Raw genomic sequence first — 22,307 nt, 5'->3', positions numbered from 1 at the left:
GCTGCCAGTGAGGGCCACCATGCACACCGAGCCATGAGATCCTGCGTTCTAGAGACTCCGGGATGTCCCGCGTTCTTATGAGAGTGGACCATCTCCAAGATCTGGAGACGGAATGGTAACGGGATAAACAAAACCCCCTCTGGTTTCCCTTCCGGGACATCCTGCTGGAACGGACTCAAAGTCTCTTTCCAGTCCTCCCAAGTCTCGGTAGCGACTAACACCAATTTTCGTGGAACAATGGTCTCGGGAATAGAGGGCTGTGCTGTCTCCGGCTCGAAACACCTAGAGAGTGCATCTGCCTTCGTATTCTTACTACCTGGAGTGTACGTAATCAAGAATGTAAACCTTGAAAAGAATAGAGACCATCGAGCCTGCCGAGGGCTTAACCTTTTAGCCCCCTCGATGTATTCCAGATTCTTGTGGTCAGTATAAACCGTGATAGTGTGCTCTGCTCCTTCTAGCCAATGACGCCATTCTTCGAAGGCCAACTTGATGGCTAGGAGCTCCCTGTTGCCTATATCGTAGTTTCTCTCTGCCGGAGAGAACCTCCGGGAAAAATAGGCACACGGGTGCCATCTACCCTGAAGACCTGAACGCTGAGACAGCACAGCCCCCACCCCGACTTCCGAGGCGTCCACCTTCACAATAAACGGGAAAGAAGTGTCTACGTGTCTCAGTATGGGCGCTGAGCAGAACAACCCCTTTAAGGTAGAAAATGCCTGTAAGGCCTCGGGAGGCCAATGAGCGGTGTCTGCCCCTTTCCTAGTAAGGCTAGTGAGGGGGGGCAACCACTGTGGAGTGCCCCTTTATAAACCTTCTATAATAGTTCGCAAAACCCAAAAACCGTTGTAGAGATTTTAACCCCACCGGCTGCGGCCACTCCAGGACCGCGGAGACCTTGGCAGGGTCCATAGACAGGCCTGAGGTGGAGACTATATATCCCAGAAAGGCAACTGACGTAACCTCAAAAATACACTTCTCAAGTTTAGCGTATAACATATTCTGCCTCAGTTTGTCTAATACAATTCTGACATGGGTTCTGTGTTCAGAGAGGTTGTTAGAAAAGATAAGAATGTCGTCTAGGTAGACTAAGACGAATTTCCCTAACACCTCCCTAAAGACCTCATTAATAAGTTCCTGGAAAACGGCCGGGGCATTACATAACCCAAAGGGCATCACCCGGTACTCGTAATGCCCGTCCGGTGTATTGAAGGCCGTCTTCCATTCGTCGCCCTTTCTTATACGCACCAGGTTATATGCCCCCCATAAATCTAGTTTTGAAAATATCCTAGCATCTGTGACCTGTGTGAATAAATCGTCTATCAGTGGCAACAGGTAGCGATTCTTCACGGTGATCTTGTTAAGGCCCCGGTAATCGATACAAGGCCTTAAACCTCCGTCTTTTTTCTTAACAAAAAAGAAGCCTGACCCAGTGGGTGACCGGGACGGCCGAATGAAGCCTTTGGCCAGGTTTTCACGGATATATTCCTGCATGGCTAGTTTTTCGGGGGCCAGATAAATTATACAGATGGCCTCGAGGAGGCATACAACCGGAACGGAGGTCAATGGGGCAGTCAAACGGGCGATGCGGGGGCAATTTATCAGCAGCCTTAGGACAGAACACATCCGCATAATCCGAGTACTGTTCAGGTACACCCTCCACCTGTACCCTGGTTTGACCTAGCGTCAGTCTCCCCAAACACTGTTGGAAACAATGAGGTGACCATGCTGTTAACTGCCCTGTAGCCCAGTCTATCTGCGGTGAATGGACTTGTAGCCAGGGCATGCCTAAGATAATAGTGGAGGTGGACATGTGTAATACAAAAAACTGCAATAGTTCCTCATGCAGTACCCCAATAGTGACCCTTATCACTGGAGTCTGTGACAGAGAACGATTCGGTTGCAAGGGAGAATCGTCCACTGCTGTGACTTGGATGGGAGGTTTCACTGGAGTAAGAGGGATACCCATACTTTTAGCGAATTCAGTACTCATAAAATTAGCCGCTGAACCGGAATCCACAAAAGCTTCAGTGGCTATAGCATTGTTCTCCCATGTAATCGTACAAGGGAGAAGCAACTTCTTCTCCTTAAGGGGTGAGAATTGAGTGCCTAGGGTGTCACCCCCCACTACTCCTAGGCATGCCCGTTTCCCGGCTTCTTGGGACCATATCCTGGCTTGTTGGGGCAATTCCGCACTCTATGACCCTGCTCCGCACAATATAAACACAACTGTTCTGTCATTCTGCGTCTCCGCTCTACCTGAGACAGTTTTGACCGACCTATCTGCATAGGTTCGGTGGAGGTGAAGCAGGCGTAGGTGGCGTCTCAGGAGGAGCTGCGTAGGAGACAAGTTTAACCTGGTCTTTACCCCGGTTTTGTCGCTGATAGCGCAATCTGCGATCAATCCTGATGGCTGCCGAAATGGCTCCATCAAGTGTCGTGGGCTCTGGCTGACTCAACATGAGGCTGGAGACCTCGTCCGACAACCCGGATAGAAAACGGTCTAACAGGGCGAAGTTGTCCCACCTGGTTGTCACTGACCACCTCCTAAATTCCGAGGCGTAATCCTCGACTGGACCCTTGCCTTGGCGTAATAACTTGAGCGCTGCTCTGAGGTCGAGGCTATATCTGGGTCATCGTAGATTACCGCCATAGCTTTGAAAAATTCATCAACTGATGTTAAGGCTACGTCACCCTCGGGTAAACTGTATGCCCAAGTCTGAGAATTGCCTGTCAGTAAGGTCTTAAGAAATGTGACCCTTTGGGCCATAGTGCCTGAGGATTGGGGTCTCAACTCGAAATACGACAACACTCTACTCCTAAAATTGCGGAAGTCAGATCTGTGACCAGAAAATCTCTCGGGTACTGGCATACGTTTCTCAGTACTAGGAGGAGATCGGACCTCATCCATAGCCATCCGGAGGGTTTGTAATGACCCGGACAACGAATCAGTCAGAGTCTGGTGCCCACCCAGCATTCGATTGATCTCGTCCATTGAGGAGGCCATTTCTCCCAGACGGTCAGACTGTCCGTCCATATAGTTTTTTGGTCTGGCGTTCTGTAACGATCGGTGAAGCCCAGAGAGGATCTGATTACCGGTGATCTGCAGTATCACAGGAAATACAGATGTATACCAGATTATACGTGATCTGCAGTATCACCGATAATCCGATATACTAACTAACCTCTGTTCACCTAAGTAGAGTGTAGTGTTTGGTGTAACAGTAACACTTGGAGGCCTAGGCCTCAGTGCAGCAAGGAGTACTGCACGGATTCCTTCCGCAGACCTGAGCTCTCCAAGACGGGAGGAGTCAGACTGACAGTAGGAAGGATAGTCTGAGAGTGACACTCAGGAAGATATGTCACTAACAGGACGGGGAACCGCCTCCAATAGTGAGGTCGGTTCTCGAGGTCGGACAAGCCAGGTCGTAACACACGGACAGATAAGGTACAGATACAGTAGGCAAAGGCGGAGTCTAGATACAGGCAGGGTTCGGCAACGGGTATCAGAAATATCGAGGTACAAGATCAGAGTTCAGGAGGATAGTCAAACAGGCAAAAGGTCATAACAGATAATCACAATCAAACTAGTACTTTAAGCTATCAACAGAATCTAGCTTAGTGTAGGATTACAGCTTCAGCTGGTCCCGGCACACTAATGGATCTGACTACGGATCTGGGTGCTCCCACGTATGTGATCGCAACGCCAGACAAGGAGCAAATGAACAGCGAGCAGTATATATACACAAGGACCTTTCCAGGACCTCCCTAATTGCTGGACCAATGAGAGCAGTGGAAATTGTCAGCTGACCCAGCTGGTCAGCTGACTCCCTTCTGACTGCTATTTAAACTCTGCCTCTGTGCGCGCGCGCGTGTAACTCTGAATCCAGGTGGACTATGAGTCCCAGCCACACCAGTACTGTTTAGCAAAGTCTCGAGTGCAGGAGCCGCCTCCGATGTGGATTCCGCTGTTACCAATGCGGATTCCGCCATTACCAATGCGGTTTCCGCCGTACTTCCGCCGTACTGCCTATGCGGCATGTGGCGTTTTTTCCGCGTTGTGACGCCATGCTGGACGCGGAAACAGCCGCCTCACCTTGAGAGGTAGCGGCTTTTCCGCGTTTCCTTACATCTACTTTCCAAAATGGGGTCATTTGTGGGGCATTTTGGAGGGTTCTAAATTGTAAGCACCCCTGTAAAGGTGCTAATTGGACTTTGGGCCCCTTAGTGCAGTTAGGCTGCAAAAAGTGCTACACATGTGGTATTGCTGTACTCAGGAGAAGTAGTATAATGTGTTTTGGGGTGTATTTTTACACATACCCATGCTGGGTGGGAGAAATATCTCTGTAAATGACAATGTTTTATTTTTTTTTTACACATAATTGTCCATTTACAGAGATATTTCTCCCACCCAGCATGGATATGTGTAAAAATACACCCCAAAACACAGTATACTACTTCTGAGTACGGCGGTACCACATGTGTGGCACTTTTTTGCACCCTAACTGTGCTAAGGGGCCCAAAGTCCAATGAGTACCTTTAGGATTTCACAGGTCATTTTGAGAAATTTCGTTTCAACACTACTCCTCACGGTTTACAGAGATATTTCTCCCACCCAGCATGGATATGTGTAAAAATACACCCCAAAACACAGTATACTACTTCTGAGTACGGCGGTACCACATGTGTGGCACTTTTTTGCACCCTAACTGTGCTAAGGGGCCCAAAGTCCAATGAGTACCTTTAGGATTTCACAGGTCATTTTGAGAAATTTCGTTTCAAGACTACTCCTCACGGTTTAGGGCCCCTAAAATGCCAGGGCAGTTTAGGAACCCCACAAGTGACTCCATTTTAGAAAGAGAACACCACAAGGTATTCTTTTAGGAGTATGGTGAGTTCATAGAAGATTTTTTTTTGTCACAAGTTAGCGGAAATTGACACTTTGTGGAAAAAAAACAAAAATCAATTTCCGCTAACTTGTGACAAAAAATAAAATCTTCTATGAACTCGTCATACACCTAACGGAATACCTTGGGACGTCTTCTTTCTAAAATGGGGTCACTTGTGGGGTTCCTATACTGTCCTGGCATTTTAGGGGCCCTAAACCGTGAGGAGTAGTCTTGAACCCAAATGTCTCAAAATAACCTGTGAAATCCTAAAGGTACTCATTGGACTTTGGGCCCCTTAGCGCAGTTAGGCTGCAAAAAAGTGCCACACATGTGGTACCGCTGTACTCAGAAGAAGTAGTATAATGTGTTTTGTGGTGTATTTTTACACATACCCATGCTGGGTGGGATAAATATCTATGTAAATGACAATGTTTTAATTTTTTTTACACACAATTGTCCATTTACAGAGAGATTTCTCCCACCCAGCATGGGTATGTGTAAAAATACACCCCAAAACACATTATACTACTTCTCCTGAGTACGGCGATACCACATGTGTGACACTTTTTTGCAGCCTAGGTGCGCTAAGGGGTCCAACGTCCTATTCACAGGTCATTTTGAGGCATTTGGTTTCTAGACTACTCCTCACGGTTTAGGGCCCCTAAAATGCCAGGGCAGTATAGGAACCCCACAAATGACCCCATTTTAGAAAGAAGACACCCCAAGGTATTCTGTTAGGAGTATGACGAGTTCATAGAAGATTTTTTTTTGTCACAAGTTAGCAGAAATTGACACTTTGGGAAAAAAAACAATAAAAATCAATTTCCGCTAACTTCTGACAAAAAATAAAATCTTCTATGAACTCGTCATACACTTAACGGAATACCTTGGGGTGTCTTTTTTCTAAAATGGGGTCACTTGTGGGGTTCCTATACAGCCCTGGCATTTTAGGGGCCCAAAACTGTGAGTAGTCTGGAAACCAAATGCCTCAAAATGACTGTTCAGGGGTATAAGCATCTGCAAGTTTTGATGACAGGTGGTCTATGAGGGGGCGAATTTTGAGGAACCGGTCATAAGCAGGGTGGCCTCTTAGATAACAGGTTGTATTGGCACTGAAGTGCAGGAAGAGCAAGATGTTCTCAAATCGTGACCTGGACATGGCAGGTGACAGGAGGTGATTGATGGGTGTCTCAAGGTGTGATTAGAGGGGGGAATAGATGCAAGCAATGCACTGGCGAGGTGATCAGGGCTGGGGTCTGAGGGCATTCTGAGGGTGTGGGGGCGGGTGATTGGGTGCCCAAGGGGCAGATTAGGGTCTGATCTGATGGGTAGCAGTGACAGGGGGTGATTGATGGGTGATTAGATAGCAGAACAGATGTAAACAATGCACTTTGGAGGTGATCTGAGGGTGGGTCTGTGGGCGATCTGATGGTGTGGGTGGGTGATCAGATGCCCGTAAGAGGCAGGTTAGGGTCTGATCTGATGGGTGGCAGTGACAGGTGGTGACGGGGTGATTGACGGGTGATTGACAGGTGATTGACAGGTGATTACAGGGGAGAATAGATGTATACAGTGCACAGGGGGGAAGGCTTTGGGGGTCTGAAGTCATTCTGAGGGTGTGGGCGGGTTATTGGGTGCCCTAGGGGCAGATAGAGGTCTGATCTGATGGGTAGCAGTGACAGGGGGTGATTGATGGGTGATCAGTGGGTGATTAGATGGAAGAACAGATGTAAACAATGCACTTTGAAGGTGATCTGAGGGTGGGTCTGCAGGCGATCTGATGGTGTGGGTGGGTGATCAGATGCCCGTAGGAGGCAGGTTAGGGTCTGATCTGATGGGTGACAGGTGGTGACGGGGTGATTGACAGGCAATTGACAGGTGATTACAGGGGAGAATAGATATATACAGTACACAGGGGGGGAGGTCTGGGGGGGGGCTGAGATCGTTCTGAGGGTGTGGGCGGGTGATTGGGTGCCCTAGGGGCAGATAGGGGTCTGATCTGATGGGTAGCAGTGACAGGTGGTGACAGGGGGTGACTGATGGGTGATCAGTGGGTGATTAGATGGCAGAACAGATGTAAACAATACACTTTGGAGGTGATCTGAGGGTGGGTCTGTGGGCGATCTGATGGTGTGGGTGGGTCATCAGATGCCCGTAAGAGGCAGGTTAGGGTCTGATCTGACAGGTGGCAGTGACAGGTGGTGATTGACGGGTGATTGATGGGTGATTGACAGGTGATTACAGGGGAAGATAGATGTATACAGTACACAGGGGGGGGGGGTCTGGGGAGGATCTGAGAGTGTGTGTGTGTGGGGGGGGGGTGATCAGGAGCCTCAGGGGGCAGTTTAGGACCTAACCAAAAAAACAGCGTTGGCAGATAGTGACAGGGAGTGATTGATGGGTGATTAGGGGGGTGATTGGGTGCAAACAGGGGTCTGGGGGTGGGCAGGGGGGTCTGAGGGGTGCTGTGTGCGATCAGATGGAAGGGGGGGGGCAGATCAGTGTGCTTAGGTGCTTACCTGAGGGGCTGCAGCCTGCCCTGGTGGTCCCTCGATCACTGGGACCACCAGGGCAGGAGGCAGCCTGTATAATACACTTTGTATCCATTACAAAGTGTACTATACACTTCCATAGCGGCGATCGGGCAGCTAGTAACCCGCCGGCGCTTCCGAACGGCCGGCGGGTTACTGCGCAAGGGGGGGGGCCTGTCGCCGGCAGCTGATCGCGTCATGCATGACGCGATTGTCGCATAACCACGCCCGCCGCCGCCACCGATTTTCGTATTGCGGTCGTTTGGGCCCAGCCCTTGCCGCCGCCCGTCGGCTGTGGGCGGTCGGCAAGTGGTTAACTGCATTTGCCGCATGCTTAGGTTAGGTGTGTGATTCAGACACTACTGATGTCTGAAAGATCAGCAGGATGCCAGGCAACTGGTATTGTTATAAAGAAAATAAATATTCTAACCTCCATATCACTCTCACTTCAGGTGTCCTTTAAATGAAGGGAAGTCATGTTCCATCAGTGGTGGTTGAATGTCTGCAGCATTCTTCTAACAGCAGAGCAGTAGATTGCTGTGTTGCTAGTGATGCCATGCAAGCAAATGGAAGTTCACTGGAGCAATTCCCTTCTGAGCAGGGAATTGCTGGTGTGACAAAGACCATGTTTTTTCTTTGAGATTCTGCTCTCTTTGCTCTAATATGTACAATATGTGTTATGCTGATTTTAAAATCAATGGCTTTCACTAGAATTTTTTTTAAAACCTTTAACTATGAAAAATAGCCATTTTCAGGTTCATTTAGAATTTGTCATCATTTGGATGAAAGCCAAGCTCCACACTTATAAAGGAAACATTAAAATTATAGCATTCAATCACAGTGTGGCTTTTGGATACAGCTATGGCAAATTAAAATAAATGTACTGATGTATAATTTCCATTCCAGACTCAGCTCTATTTCTAGTGAATGAATGATTCTTTGATTTTTGAAGACATTTCTGTAGAGCTTTTTATTCGTGAGACTGACTGAACAGCATCCAGTGTACATGTATAGCATGTATGCTGTGCATTAAATATGTTTACATGAAATAGAATTATCCTTATTATGGCGATGTCTGGTTTGGTTTAGAAGCAAGCTAAATGTATTCTTATTTTCTGTTTATATGACGTACAGCCCTAAATTCTAGAATATTTTATTTCCATAATTGCTAGATAGTCTGCAAAAATAAATCCATTTAGCATTGCATAAAATGCAGGATGTCAAGGATTAGGGTTGTTTTTATTATCATTATGTATTTATACAGGGCTGACATCTTCCACAATACTTCATAGTCGCTAACTGTCCCTAGTGGGGATCACAATCTAATTCCAAACATAGGCGATGTCTAATTTCTCACAATTTTATGCAGATTTTTGGGGAGCCAGTTAACTAATCAGTATGTTTTTGGATTGTGGGAGAAAGCATCTAGATGGAACCCACAAAACCTTTCACCACAGTGTGTGCAACCCTCTACACCACTGTACCACCATACAACCACTTCATCACTGTGACACAATACTGTGTGAAATTCACTACATCACTGAGCCATCAAACTGGGTGTTATCCACTACACCACTGTGCCACTGTGTGTTATCAACTACATCATTGAGTCACCACCATATTGGGTCCAGTCCACTACACCACTGTGCCTCCATACATGCACTACACCACTGTGGCACCATCCTGTGTGCTATCCACTACACCACTGTGCCAAAACACTGTGTGTTATCAACTACAGCATTGAGTCACCATACTGGGTCCAGTCCACCCCACCACTGTAACCCCATACCTCCACTACACCACTGTGGCACCATACTGTGTGCTATCCACTACATCACTGTGACACAATACTGTGCGCTATCCACTACATCACTGAGCCAAAACACTGTGTGTTATCTACTACATCACTGAGTCACCATACTGGGCCTGACCCACTACACCACTGATCCTCCATGCTGTGTGCTATCCACTTCACCCCTGTGCCAAAATACCGTGGCCCATATGCAATTCACTTTTTCTCCTGACTTTTCTCCTTTGTGATATTTTTACAACTTGTCAATAAAATATCTTTTAAACCTCCATCAACCAATAAAATGCTCAAAATAATTTTGATAGTACCCTTTTCATCAGTTTTTTGGTACTCTTGCATGTATTGAAAAATTATTTTGAATACAAGATGAAAAGTTATCTCCTAGGAGAAAACTCAGGAGGAAAAGTTAATTGCACATAGGCCTGTGTGTTATCCACTACACCAATGAACCACCAAACTGGGTCTGATCCACTTCAAGACTTTGCCACCATGTTGTGTGCTATCCACTACACCACTGTGCGAAAACATTGTGTGTTATCCACTACACACTGTGCGAAAACATTGTGTGTTATCCACTACACCACGGTGCGAAAACATTGTGTGCTATCCACTACACCACTGTATCACCATGCTGTGTGCTATCCACTACACCACTGTGCGAAAACATTGTGTGTTATCCACTACACCACTGTGCGAAAACATTGTGTGTTATCCACTACACCACTGTATCACCATGCTGTGTGCTATCCACTACACCACTGTGCGAAAACATTGGCCTCAATTCACTAAGATCATGCTGGAGATAATAAGGCAAGAGAAAACTTACCTCCACATAAGAGAGAGTTATCTTATCTCTTCATTCCTTAAGTTACCTCCTCTGTAGTTAAGTTACCTCCTCTGTAGTTAAGTTACCTCCTCTGTAGTTAAGTTACCTCCTCTGTAGTTATTTTACCTCCTCTGTAGTTAATTTACCTCCTCTGTAGTTATTTTCACATGCAGTTAATAAACAGCCTGTCTTTAACTCTGGAGTTATTTTAAGGATTGAAGAGTTAACTTAAAGACAGAAGAGTTAACTTTAGGTTTGCCTGAGGTAAAATGTTTCCTGAATACTACATGCCTTATCACCATGGTAACAACTCTAGAAGAGTTATTAAAGGCAGGAGATAAGCTTAGTGAATTGAGGCCATTGTGTGTTATCCACTACAACACTGTATCACCATGCTGTGTGCTATCCACTACACCACTGTGCGAAAACATTGGCCTCAATGCACTAAGATCATGCTGGAGATAATAAGGCAAGAGAAAACTTACCTCCACATAAGAGAGAGTTATCTTATCTCTTCATTCCTTAAGTTACCTCCTCTGTAGTTAAGTTACCTCCTCTGTAGTTAAGTTACCTCCTCTGTAGTTATTTTACCTCCTCTGTAGTTAATTTACCTCCTCTGTAGTTATTTTCACATGCAGTTAATAAACAGCCTGTCTTTAACTCTGGAGTTATTTTAAGGATTGAAGAGTTAACTTAAAGACAGAAGAGTTAACTTTAGGTTTGCCTGAGGTAAAATGTTTCCTGAATACTACATTCCTTATCACCATGGTAACAACTCTAGAAGAGTTATTAAAGACAGGAGATAAGCTTAGTGAATTGAGGCCATTGTGTGTTATCCACTACAACACTGTATCACCATGCTGTGTGCTATCCACTACACCACTGTACCACCATGCACTGTGCTATCCACTACACCACTGTGCAAAAACATTGTGTGTTATCCACTACAACACTGTACCACCATGCTGTGTGCTATCCACTACACCACTGTGCAAAAACATTGTGTGTTATCCACTACAACACTGTACCACCATGCTGTGTGCTATCCACTACACCACTGTGCAAAAACATTGGGCTTGATTCACTAGCACAAATAGCATGCCTCACCAGAGTTAACACGCCTTATCAGAGGTAACATGCCTTATCAGAGTTGCATAGCGAGCGCTACGAACTTATGCCTGCTAATTGGCAATGACAAGAGCTCCACTCATCCTGCCCTGAGCCCCTGCGGATCCAATAACTTTAAAGGACATTATCACCGCATTATTGGCCCAATAGGCTGCCTGTCACTTGACGGGAAACTTGGCAGGTAGCCTATTGGGCCAATCAAAGTGCGGGGATAATGTCCGTTAAAGTGATTGGACCCGCAGGGGCTCAGGGCAGAATAAGTGGAGCTCTCGTCATTGCCAATTAGCAGGCAAAAGTTCGTAGTGCTCACTATGCTACTCTGATAAGGTGTGCTAACTCTGATAAGACGTGTTCACACTGATAAGGAATGTTAACTCAGAAAAGGCGTGCTATTTTTCTTAGTGAATCAAGCCCATTGTGTGTTATCCACTACACCACTGTACCACCATGCTGTGTGCTATCCAATATACCACTGTACCACCATGCTGTGTGCTATCCACTAGCCCACTGTACCACCATGCTGTGTGCTATCCAATATATCACTGTACCACCATGCTGTGTGCTATCCAATATGCCACTGTACCACCATGCTGTACGCTATCCACTACCCCACTGTACCACCATGCTGTGTGCTATCCAATATACCACTGTACCACCATGCTGTGTGCTATCCAATATGCCACTGTACCACCATGCTGTATGCTATCCACTACACCACTGTACCACCATGCTGTGTGCTATCCAATACACCACTGTACCACCATGCTGTGTGCTATCCACTACCCCACTGTACCACCATGCTGTGTGCTATCCACTACCCCACTGTACCACCATGCTGTGTGCTATACAATACACCACTGTACCACCATGCTGTGTGCTATCCACTACGCCACTGTACCACCATGCTGTGTGCTATCCAATATACCACTGTACCACCATGCTGTATGCTATCCAATATGCCACTGTACCACCATGCTGTGTGCTATCCACTACGCCACTGTACCACAATGCTGTGTGCTATCCAATATGCCACTGTACCACCATGCTGTGTGCTATACAATATACCACTGTACCACCATGCTGTGTGCTATCCAATATGCCACTGTACCACCATGCTGTATGCTGTCCACTACACCACTGTACCACCATGCTGTGTGCTATCCAATACACCACTGTACCACCATGCTGTGTGCTATCCACTACCCCACTGTACCACCATGCTGTGTGCTATCCACTACCCCACTGTACCACCATGCTGTGTGCTATACAATACACCACTGTACCACCATGCTGTGTGCTATCCACTACGCCACTGTACCACCATGCTGTGTGCTATCCAATATACCACTGTACCACCATGCTGTATGCTATCCAATATGCCACTGTACCACCATGCTGTGTGCTATCCACTACGCCACTGTACCACAATGCTGTGTGCTATCCAATATGCCACTGTACCACCATGCTGTGTGCTATAAAATATACCACTGTACCACCATGCTGTGTGCTATCCACTACGCCACTGTACCACCATGCTGTGTGCTATCCACTACACCACTGTACCACCATGCTGTGTGCTATCCAATATGCCACTGTACCACCATGCTGTATGCTATCCACTACACCACTGTACCACCATGCTGTGTGCTATCCAATATACCACTGTACCACCATGCTGTGTGCTATCCACTACACCACTGTACCACCATGCTGTGTGCTATCCACTACACCACTGTACCACCATGCTGTGTGCTATCCAATATGCCACTGTACCACCATGCTGTATGCTATCCACTACACCACTGTACCACCATGCTGTGTGCTATCCACTACACCAATGTACCACAATGCTGTGTGCTATCCACTACACCACTGTACCACCATGCTGTGTGCTATCCAATATGCCACTGTACCACCATGCTCTATGCTATCCACTACACCACTGTACCACCATGCTGTGTGCTATCCACTACACCACTGTACCACAATGCTGTGTGCTATCCACTACACCACTATACCACCATGCTGTGTGCTATCCAATATACCACTGTACCACCATGCTGTGTGCTATCCACTATGCCGCTGTACCACCATGCTGTGTGCTATCCAATATACCACTGTACCACTATGCTGTGTGCTATCCACTATGCCGCTGTACCACCATGCTGTGTGCTATCCAATACACCACTGTACCACCATGCTGTGTGCTATCCACTACCCCACTGTACCAGCATGCTGTGTGCTATCCACTACCCCACTGTACCACCATGCTGTGTGCTATACAATACACCACTGTACCACCATGCTGTGTGCTATCCAATATGCCACTGTACCACCATGCTGTATGCTATCCACTATGCCGCTGTACCACCATGCTGTTTGCTATCCAATATACCACTGTACCACCATGCTGTGTGCTATCCACTATGCCGCTGTACCCCATGCTGTGTGCTATCCAATATACCACTGTACCACCATGCTGTGTGCTATCCACTACACCACTGTACCACCATGCTGTGTGCTATCCACTACACCACTGTACCACCATGCTGTGTGCTATCCAATATGCCACTGTACCACCATGCTGTATGCTATCCACTACACCACTGTACCACCATGCTGTGTGCTATCCACTACACCAATGTACCACAATGCTGTGTGCTATCCACTACACCACTGTACCACCATGCTGTGTGCTATCCAATATGCCACTGTACCACCATGCTGTATGCTATCCACTACACCACTGTACCACCATGCTGTGTGCTATCCACTACACCACTGTACCACAATGCTGTGTGCTATCCACTACACCACTATACCACCATGCTGTGTGCTATCCAATATACCACTGTACCACCATGCTGTGTGCTATCCACTATGCCGCTGTACCACCATGCTGTGTGCTATCCAATACACCACTGTACCACCATGCTGTGTGCTATCCACTACCCCACTGTACCAGCATGCTGTGTGCTATCCACTACCCCACTGTACCACCATGCTGTGTGCTATACAATACACCACTGTACCACCATGCTGTGTGCTATCCAATATGCCACTGTACCACCATGCTGTATGCTATCCACTATGCCGCTGTACCACCATGCTGTTTGCTATCCAATATACCACTGTACCACCATGCTGTGTGCTATCCACTATGCCGCTGTACCCCATGCTGTGTGCTATCCAATATACCACTGTACCGCCATGCTGTGTGCTATCCACTACACCACTGTGCCAAGTAAAACGTTGCATCGCATAATATGCATGCATTGTATACAGTCAATAAAAAGTATGCTTCACTGCCACTGTTATGTGTGTGTGATGCTGTAATGCACTGCATGCTCCGCATTGGGAAAACAGAATTTATTGTATTGCATCACAACTGATGCACGTCACATAGACTTACACTTGCATATATTGCCTCCGTTACATCCCACCACAACGCCCCTCTGTTATCATAGCCTTAATATTTAACTCACATCTAAGTTTTCTGTTTTTTAAATTTTATAAAATGAAAAATGAACTCACTCAATTGATAAAAGTCATAGTTAATTGAGCATTCCTAACTTAGTAGTTTGATATTGCATACATGTGATAATTTTATTGATTTGATAGTATTAAAACTATTCCTATTGTATAAACACTAACTATTATTACATTGCAATCAGGCTTTTGCACTGTGTATTGTATAGTGTTATGAAAGATTAGATGATGTTGCTACATAATAAATAAAATTGATTTCATTATAGCACAAAAATAACATGATAAATGTATCTACAATTTGCGTTGCTAAAACTCACCCATTTGTTGTGTTTTTCCTTTAGCTGACACTGCATATTTTGGAGAATACAAAGCAGTCTTTATAGAACCATGTAAGGATTTAATGACCCTGAGCACAGCTGTGCCCAATCTGACACAGTTCACCGTGTGCACTTATATGAATCTGAATTCCTCCAGTCCTTGGAGTGCTTTCACCTACAAGTTGCCATCCTCTTCAGACAATGCCTACGAGATTGGTCTGCTTGGAGACAGCAGCAGTATAAAAATCTGGATGTTTGGCACTCAGATCAACATTCTTAGAAATCTTAGGTTGAATACTTGGTATGAGATGTGCATTATGTGGAACGCTCAAAGTGAAAACATGTCATTTTATATCGATGGTATTCCTACACAAGAACAGAGACTGGGGAATATCTCTATGCTGTACGGAGGAGGCACCGTGATCCTGGGCTGTTCAAACTTTAAGGAGCCTAATTCCTCTGTGGGATTGGTTGGGGAATTGTACATGTTCAGGATGTGGAGCACAGCAGACCCCGCCTACCTTCAAGAATGTACTGATGGGAATATTATAAAGTGGAACATGGGCGACTGGATCTACAGCTCATCTGTGGTACAGCAAGATTCCTTCCTGCATTGTGGTAAGTTGTCTTTCTCATGTTATTTTTTTCACCTATATACTGATGTATTTTTCTGCACAGGCCTAAACTGGCAATAAGGTTATTCTGGTAAATGTGAGAAGTATAGCTGTACCTTGAGTGGACAGGATGAATTTCTCCTACATAAATTCTTCTAAAATAGAATTCATGAAGCATGTGATAGATTTTTAAGTTCCTAATTGGCTGATCATGTTCACGTGACTTTGAGCTTGATGCATCAACCAGCGCTAACGCAAAAGTACTGTAAGGCACAGGTGTCCAACTCAAGGCCCGCGCCATCTTATGTGGCCCTCGAGATCTTCAAATGCCCATCATTGACAATATTACTCATGACAATATTTATGATTGAAACATTGGTTGCTTTGGTGCAAGTTGTCAGGGTGCAAGTTGGGGACCCCCCCCCCAACAAAATCAGTGTGGGGTCCCCTTCTTCTATCCAAATCCCACTGATGGCTAGTAACCCCCTCTCCTGGCACTTTTTCTCTGCTAGATGAAGCTTACTATATCACTTGTAATGTAGGTAATATCATTTTTTAAATTTTTCATCCCCTTTACCCTAACAGCTGTCATACGTTCCAATTTATGTGCCACGTGCTGGAACTGCTCGTTCTCTGGGGCCATCCAACGCTCCTTCACTAAAGGTCCCCCACTTTAATCCGCTCTGAAGGCAATGGTAGAGGGAGCTTTCCACGTGGAGCAGATTTCCATGCATCCGCATTCCGCAGTGAGGAACCCGACCAATGCAGGGGCAGCTCTCCTCCATCATTTTTACATGTCCCGGAGGCTTATTGCACATGTTCCAGATTACTGTTCAGTACAGCTTAGTGCATGTTAAAAGCATGTGTGGAAATCTACTCCACACTGAAAGATCCCTCTGTCATTGCCTGCACAGGAAGTGACAGTGATAGACCTTTCGTGAAGCGCAGGATAGAGGACCAGCAGTTCCAGGGTGTGGCACACAAATTGAAATAGTAAGCTCCAACTACAGCAGAAATGCTGCTCTCCACATACTCTCATGGTTAGTTTTGTACCACATATTCTGCTGCATTCAATATTATGTCATGAAATATATAATGTGTACATCTGGTTAATATTTTGGGGCACGGTTGACTACGTAATACTAGGAGGCTTCTTTAGCTACCTAATATTTGGGGCACCTCTAGCTACTGTAATTAATACTGGGAGGCACCTCTTGCTAACTATTCTGGGCATGGGAATCAGGGGAGAGGGGGCAGCCAGGCCAGCCAGCATAGTTGCGAAGGGGTTTGGTGAGTGTTCCTGTCAGGATTTGTGGTCGGAGTCTAGGGCGCCAGAACTTCAATGCCTATAGGCTCCTGTGGTGTAAATTCGGGCTTGTCCGTACTACACATACTATTCATTATCTCATAAGTTTATTTTTGCTTCAGTGTCACTTTAAGATTGTTTCACAATAATCTGTAGATCCTGCATGTATCATTATTTATAATCTTTGCACTCGCACCTTACATGGACTTAATTTGCTGTTAAATAGGAGGTATCTGACCCAGATCAGAATATTAATGGAGATATTGCATTTCCATAGCGTTTCTAATATGCCCCCTCTTTAAGAAACCTAGTAGGCATAAATAACTTGAAATTACATAACCAGTCATAGTGATTAAAATTGCTCTTAATGGACTAGAGTGTTTTTAACTTTTTTTTTTATAAATTTTTGGTGTTCATCAGTGAAGATTGTTTACTTTGCATTTATTTAATTTTGAAGATTTTTATTTAATTTTGAAGATTGTTTAGTTTGCATTTATTTAATTTTGAGTGGCATATGCTCTGTAAATGGGATTTTTTTTCTATACATTCTCGTTAACTATTAATATGCTTGCACGGTAAGTGTGATCATTTTTTATCTCACTACAGGTCCTCTTTGTAAGATACAGTTTAGCAGATGGTAATTGCAACCACAAATTTGTCTAGTTTAAAAAAGTAAATGTAGCCCTATTAGATAATTACCGCTAACTTTAAAGTGCTTTCAAAATAGATACGCCCATAACATATTCAGCTTGATTTAAATTGCTGTTGCCTCAGGAAATGTTAGTGCAACCCTGTAATTTGTATAACAGGAATCTGATACCTGTTATTGTATACTCAATCCCTCCACCAAGATACATTGTGCCGTGTCAATGTATTTCAATGCGGCAATCTTTCCGCTTGTTTATTGAGAGGTAATAGCTCATCCGCAATTTTCAGATTACGTTAACGTATCTACTAGTACGGTGGAGTCAAAACATCTGACACAAATGAAATACCTAGAAAGCTATAAATGACAATTAAAGAGAAACCAGACTATTCTGGAAATTACATTTCCATTTCTTTATAAATTCTTGTGTATAAAGTGTCCCTCTGTGCTTCCAAACATTCTCTACACAACTACAATAACATTTTGAATAATTCTGCATTACCTCAGAATTGTTTGCGTCTCTTTGGTTATCCTTATTTATAAAAAGGTATTTTATATGGTACATCTTTCTTCCATCACTGCTGATGTAAAAACTGTAATAATTTAGTATGAAAAGGAATAATGGTGTTATAAACTCAGTCATTGGCGTTATATTAATGGTGTTATAAACTCAGTTTTCTCCAAGGTGCCAATAAAATGCCTTGTAAGCCCCCAGGAAGCAATGAAATACCCAAGATAATCTTGATATTACTTTTTCATTTACTTTTTGGTACTTTCTCATTTGCCAATTTACATTTAGCATAGCTTTTTTTATATCGCACAGGGTCTTTTGTGTTTCTTTTAGTCCTTTCCACAACCTTATCCTAGTGACCCCACAGTAGAACAATAGCAGATCCGGCACAGGTTGCAGTAAACCAGTATTCTTTTATTCCAGCAGGTACATACAAAACAGTGGAAGTAAAGAGGTGGTCGGCCTGACAGCCGTTTCACGGGTTCCCCCGCTTCTTCAGAGGCACAAAAGATGTGCCTCTGAAGAAGCGGGGGAACCCGTGAAACGGCTGTCAGGCCGACCACCTCTTTACTTCCACTGTTTTGTATGTACCTGCTGGAATAAAAGAATACTGGTTTACTGCAACCTGTGCCGGATCTGCTATTGTTCTACTGTGGGGATATTGAGCTTCTATGAAGTGTGAGCACGGTTGAATGGTTATCGGATTCCAGCTGCTGCTTCCAGTCGCTTGAGTGCCAGTCTCATCTCTTTTGCTTCTCCTTATTTGGAACCCTTATCCTAGTGATTCTGATTCACCCTAACATAAGACAGCGAGTACACACATCCAATTTTGATTTGCCAATGAATAGCAAATTTTACCACTTGCCAGTCATTGGCCAATAAACATGGAATGTGTGTATACATGATAGCACTCTGTAAAGCTTCTCCTGCATTACATTTGCAACACCAGACACAGTGTGAACTGACTGACCTGAAAGCTCATATCCAAGACTCTTATTTCATCTTTTTAACACTATCTTTAAAGAAGAACTGTAACCAAGGATTGAACTTCATCCCAATCAGTAGCCAATGTCCCCTTTGCCATGAGAAATCTTTATTTTTTCTCGAATAGACCAGCAGGGGGATCTGTATAGGGGCCCATACACTGGTCGATTTCAGCCATTGGTCGATACTATAGAATCGATCGATTAGAAAACGATTCTATCAAATTCCCCATTCTATTGATTTGCGGCCAATTTTGATTGATTTCGATCGTTTTGATCTATCTTACAGGATGGAAAATCTAGGTTGATCTGCTGCTGGCAGCAGGTCGATGGCCCATAGAGTAGCATTGGATGTAATGGTCCAGTAATGCATTTAGATCAATTTCCAATAGATTTAATTCTGAAATCTATTGGAAATTTGTTCCCAGTGTGTGGCACACATCAGATAGATTCCTGTCAGACTGGACTTGATAGGCATCTGCCAGAGATCTATCCGATGGTCGAATCTGCTGCAAATCTATAAGTATATGGCCACCTTATGGCTGATATTGTGGTGAAACCACACAACACATGATGTCAGGACCTAGGTCATGACAATATCCTGTTTGTGAACCTTGTTGCATTGTGGGAAATAACAGCTGTTTCCAACTGCCAAGCAACCAGTATCTCTCCCTGTGCATATGTATATCTATAAAAAAAAAACCTTTTAGCCTATCGCATGACATGCGGGCTGATTGTGGATCAAACAACATGAACAAATTGCATGACGTACATCAATAATTTCTTGATCTCTCTTCTATTTTTTAACTTCTCGCTTTGCTATTTATTGATTTATTTTTTCCCTTTTTGCAAAACTCCCTCTTTAAATTGCTTACAGACTATATAAATATAAATATAAAATAAAACATTGAAAAATATAGTGATATACAGTACAGACCAAAAGTTTGGACACACCTTCTCATTCAAAGAGTTTTCTTTATTTTCATGACTGTGAACATTGTAGATTCACACTGAAGGCATCCAAACTATGAATTAACACATGTGGAAGTATAATACATAACCAAAAAGTGTGAGACAACTGAAGACAACTGAAAATATGTCATATTCTAGGTTCTTCAAAGTAGCCACCTTTTGCTTTGATTACTGCTTTGCACACTCTTGGCATTCTCTTGATGAGCTTCAAGAGGTAGTCACCTGAAATGGTTTTCACTTCACAGGTGTGCCCTGTTAGGTTTAATAAGTGGGATTTCTTGCCTTATAAATGGGGTTGGGACCATCAGTTGCGTTGTGGAGAAGTCAGGTGGATACACAGCTGATAGTCCTACTGAATAGACTGTTAGAATTTGTATTATGGCAAGAAAAAAGCAGCTAAGTAAAGAAAAACGAGTGGCCATCATTACTTTAATGAAGGTCGGTCAGTTCGAAAAATTGGGAAAACTTTGAAAGTGTCCCCAAGTGCAGTCTCAAAAACCATCAAACGCTACAAAGAAACTGGCTCACATGCGGACCTCCCCAGGAAAGGAAGACCAAGAGTCACCTCTGCTGCGGAGGATAAGTTCATCCGAGTCACCAGCCTGAGAAATTGCAGGTTAACAGCAGCTCATATTAGAGACCAGGTCAATGCCACACAGAAGTCTAGCAGCAGACACATCTCTAGAACAACTGTTAAGAGGAGACTGTGTGAATCAGGCCTTTATGGTAGAATATCTGCTAGGAAATCACTGCTAAGGACAGGCAACAAGCAGAAGAGACTTGTTTGGGCTAAAGAACACAAGGAATGGACATTAGACCAGTGGAAATCTGTGCTTTGGTCTGATGAGTCCAAATTTTAGATTTTTGGTTCCAACCACCGTGTCTTTGTGTGACGCAGAAAAGGTGAACGGATGGTCTCTACCTACCTGGTTCCCACCGTGAAGCATGGAGGAGGAGGTGTGATGGTGTGGGGGTGGTTTGCTGGAGACACTGTTGGTGATTTATTCAAAATTGACAGCATACTGAACCAGCATGGCTACCACAGCATCTTGCAGCGGCATGCTATTCCATCCGGTTTGCGTTTAGTTGGACCATCATTTATTTTTCAACAGGACAATGACCCCAAACACACCTCCAGCCTGTGTAAGGGCTATTTGACCAGGAAGGAGAGTGATGGGGTGCTGCGCCAGATGACCTGGCCTCCACAGTCACCAGACCTACACCCAATCGAGATGTTTTGGGGTGAGCTGGACCGCAGAGTGAAGGCAAAAGGGCCAACAAGTGTAAGCATCTCTGGAAACTCCTTCAAGACTGTTGGAAGACCATTTCAGGTGACTACCTCTTGAAGCTCATCAAGAGAATGCCAAGAGTGTGCAAAGCAGTAATCAAAGCAAAAGGTGGCTACTTTGTGTTAATTTATAGTTTGGATGCCTTCAGTGTGAATCTACAATGTTCATAGTCATGAAAATAAAGAAAACTCTTTGAATGAGAAGGTGTGTCCAAACTTTTGGTCTGTACTATATATATATATATATATATATATATATATATATATATATATTTATATATATATATATATATATATATATATATATATATATATATATATATACATCAAAGATGGGATTATTTGTCATTGTATAACATAACAGTGAGGCGGACATTTGGACTTTATTATTATTATTATTGATTTATAAAGTGCCAACATATTCTGTGGCACTGTACAAAGTAAGAAACAAACATGGGGTACAAAATGATATAGACAATGATATACACCAATATACGAAATACAGTTATAGACTTTATCTACTTTTGTTACTGGCAAATGCATGCACAAAGCGCATATTGTTTAATCAGCTGGCTCTCTGCCATTTACTCAAGTGATTTCACTGACCTCAGGCCCCAAAACCGCAAAATGTCTCCCATGTGTTTTTCTAACATTCCTTTTTACTAGAAATATTCATTCATAACTGTCTGTCACTCCTACTCTCTGGGGTTGCAGAAAGAAACACTCAGACGGACACAAAGGTCAGAAAAACACCTGTTCAGGGTGGCCAGCTTAACTTACTGACACCTCTTGTATAGCTTCTCTCTGGATAACTGCATTGAAGAAGTACTTTACATGGATTTAATCAGGCACACCTGAGAACATCAGTATTTCCACAAGTAGCTTTTCTAATCTTATTGTACACCGCGTGCTCCAATGAGCCTCAGAAGATAATGAGAAAATATAACTCATTAATCTGGTGTTGAGGATTTGAGTGGTGCTCCTGCAATTAGTCAGA

The 22,307-nt window shown here is 44.2% G+C and overlaps 1 protein-coding gene across 4 annotated transcripts in view; it reads left to right on the top strand.

Annotated features, from left to right (window-relative positions):
- The window catches only part of ADGRG2 (adhesion G protein-coupled receptor G2), a 234,306-nt gene that overhangs the window by 80,770 nt on the left and 131,229 nt on the right, over positions 1 to 22,307 (top strand). For all 4 annotated transcript variants that reach the window (XM_068269980.1, XM_068269981.1, XM_068269979.1 and 1 more), the window contains exon 3: positions 15,015 to 15,608. In XM_068269980.1, the coding sequence (XP_068126081.1) occupies positions 15,015 to 15,608 (594 nt within the window). The remainder of the gene's footprint in view (positions 1 to 15,014; positions 15,609 to 22,307) is intronic.

The sequence above is a fragment of the Hyperolius riggenbachi genome, chromosome 2, assembly GCF_040937935.1.
Source record: "Hyperolius riggenbachi isolate aHypRig1 chromosome 2, aHypRig1.pri, whole genome shotgun sequence".
In the NCBI taxonomy this organism is placed as follows: domain Eukaryota; kingdom Metazoa; phylum Chordata; class Amphibia; order Anura; family Hyperoliidae; genus Hyperolius; species Hyperolius riggenbachi.
Note: the sequence above shows the minus strand (reverse complement) of the source record. Positions and strands in the feature narration are given on the sequence as shown.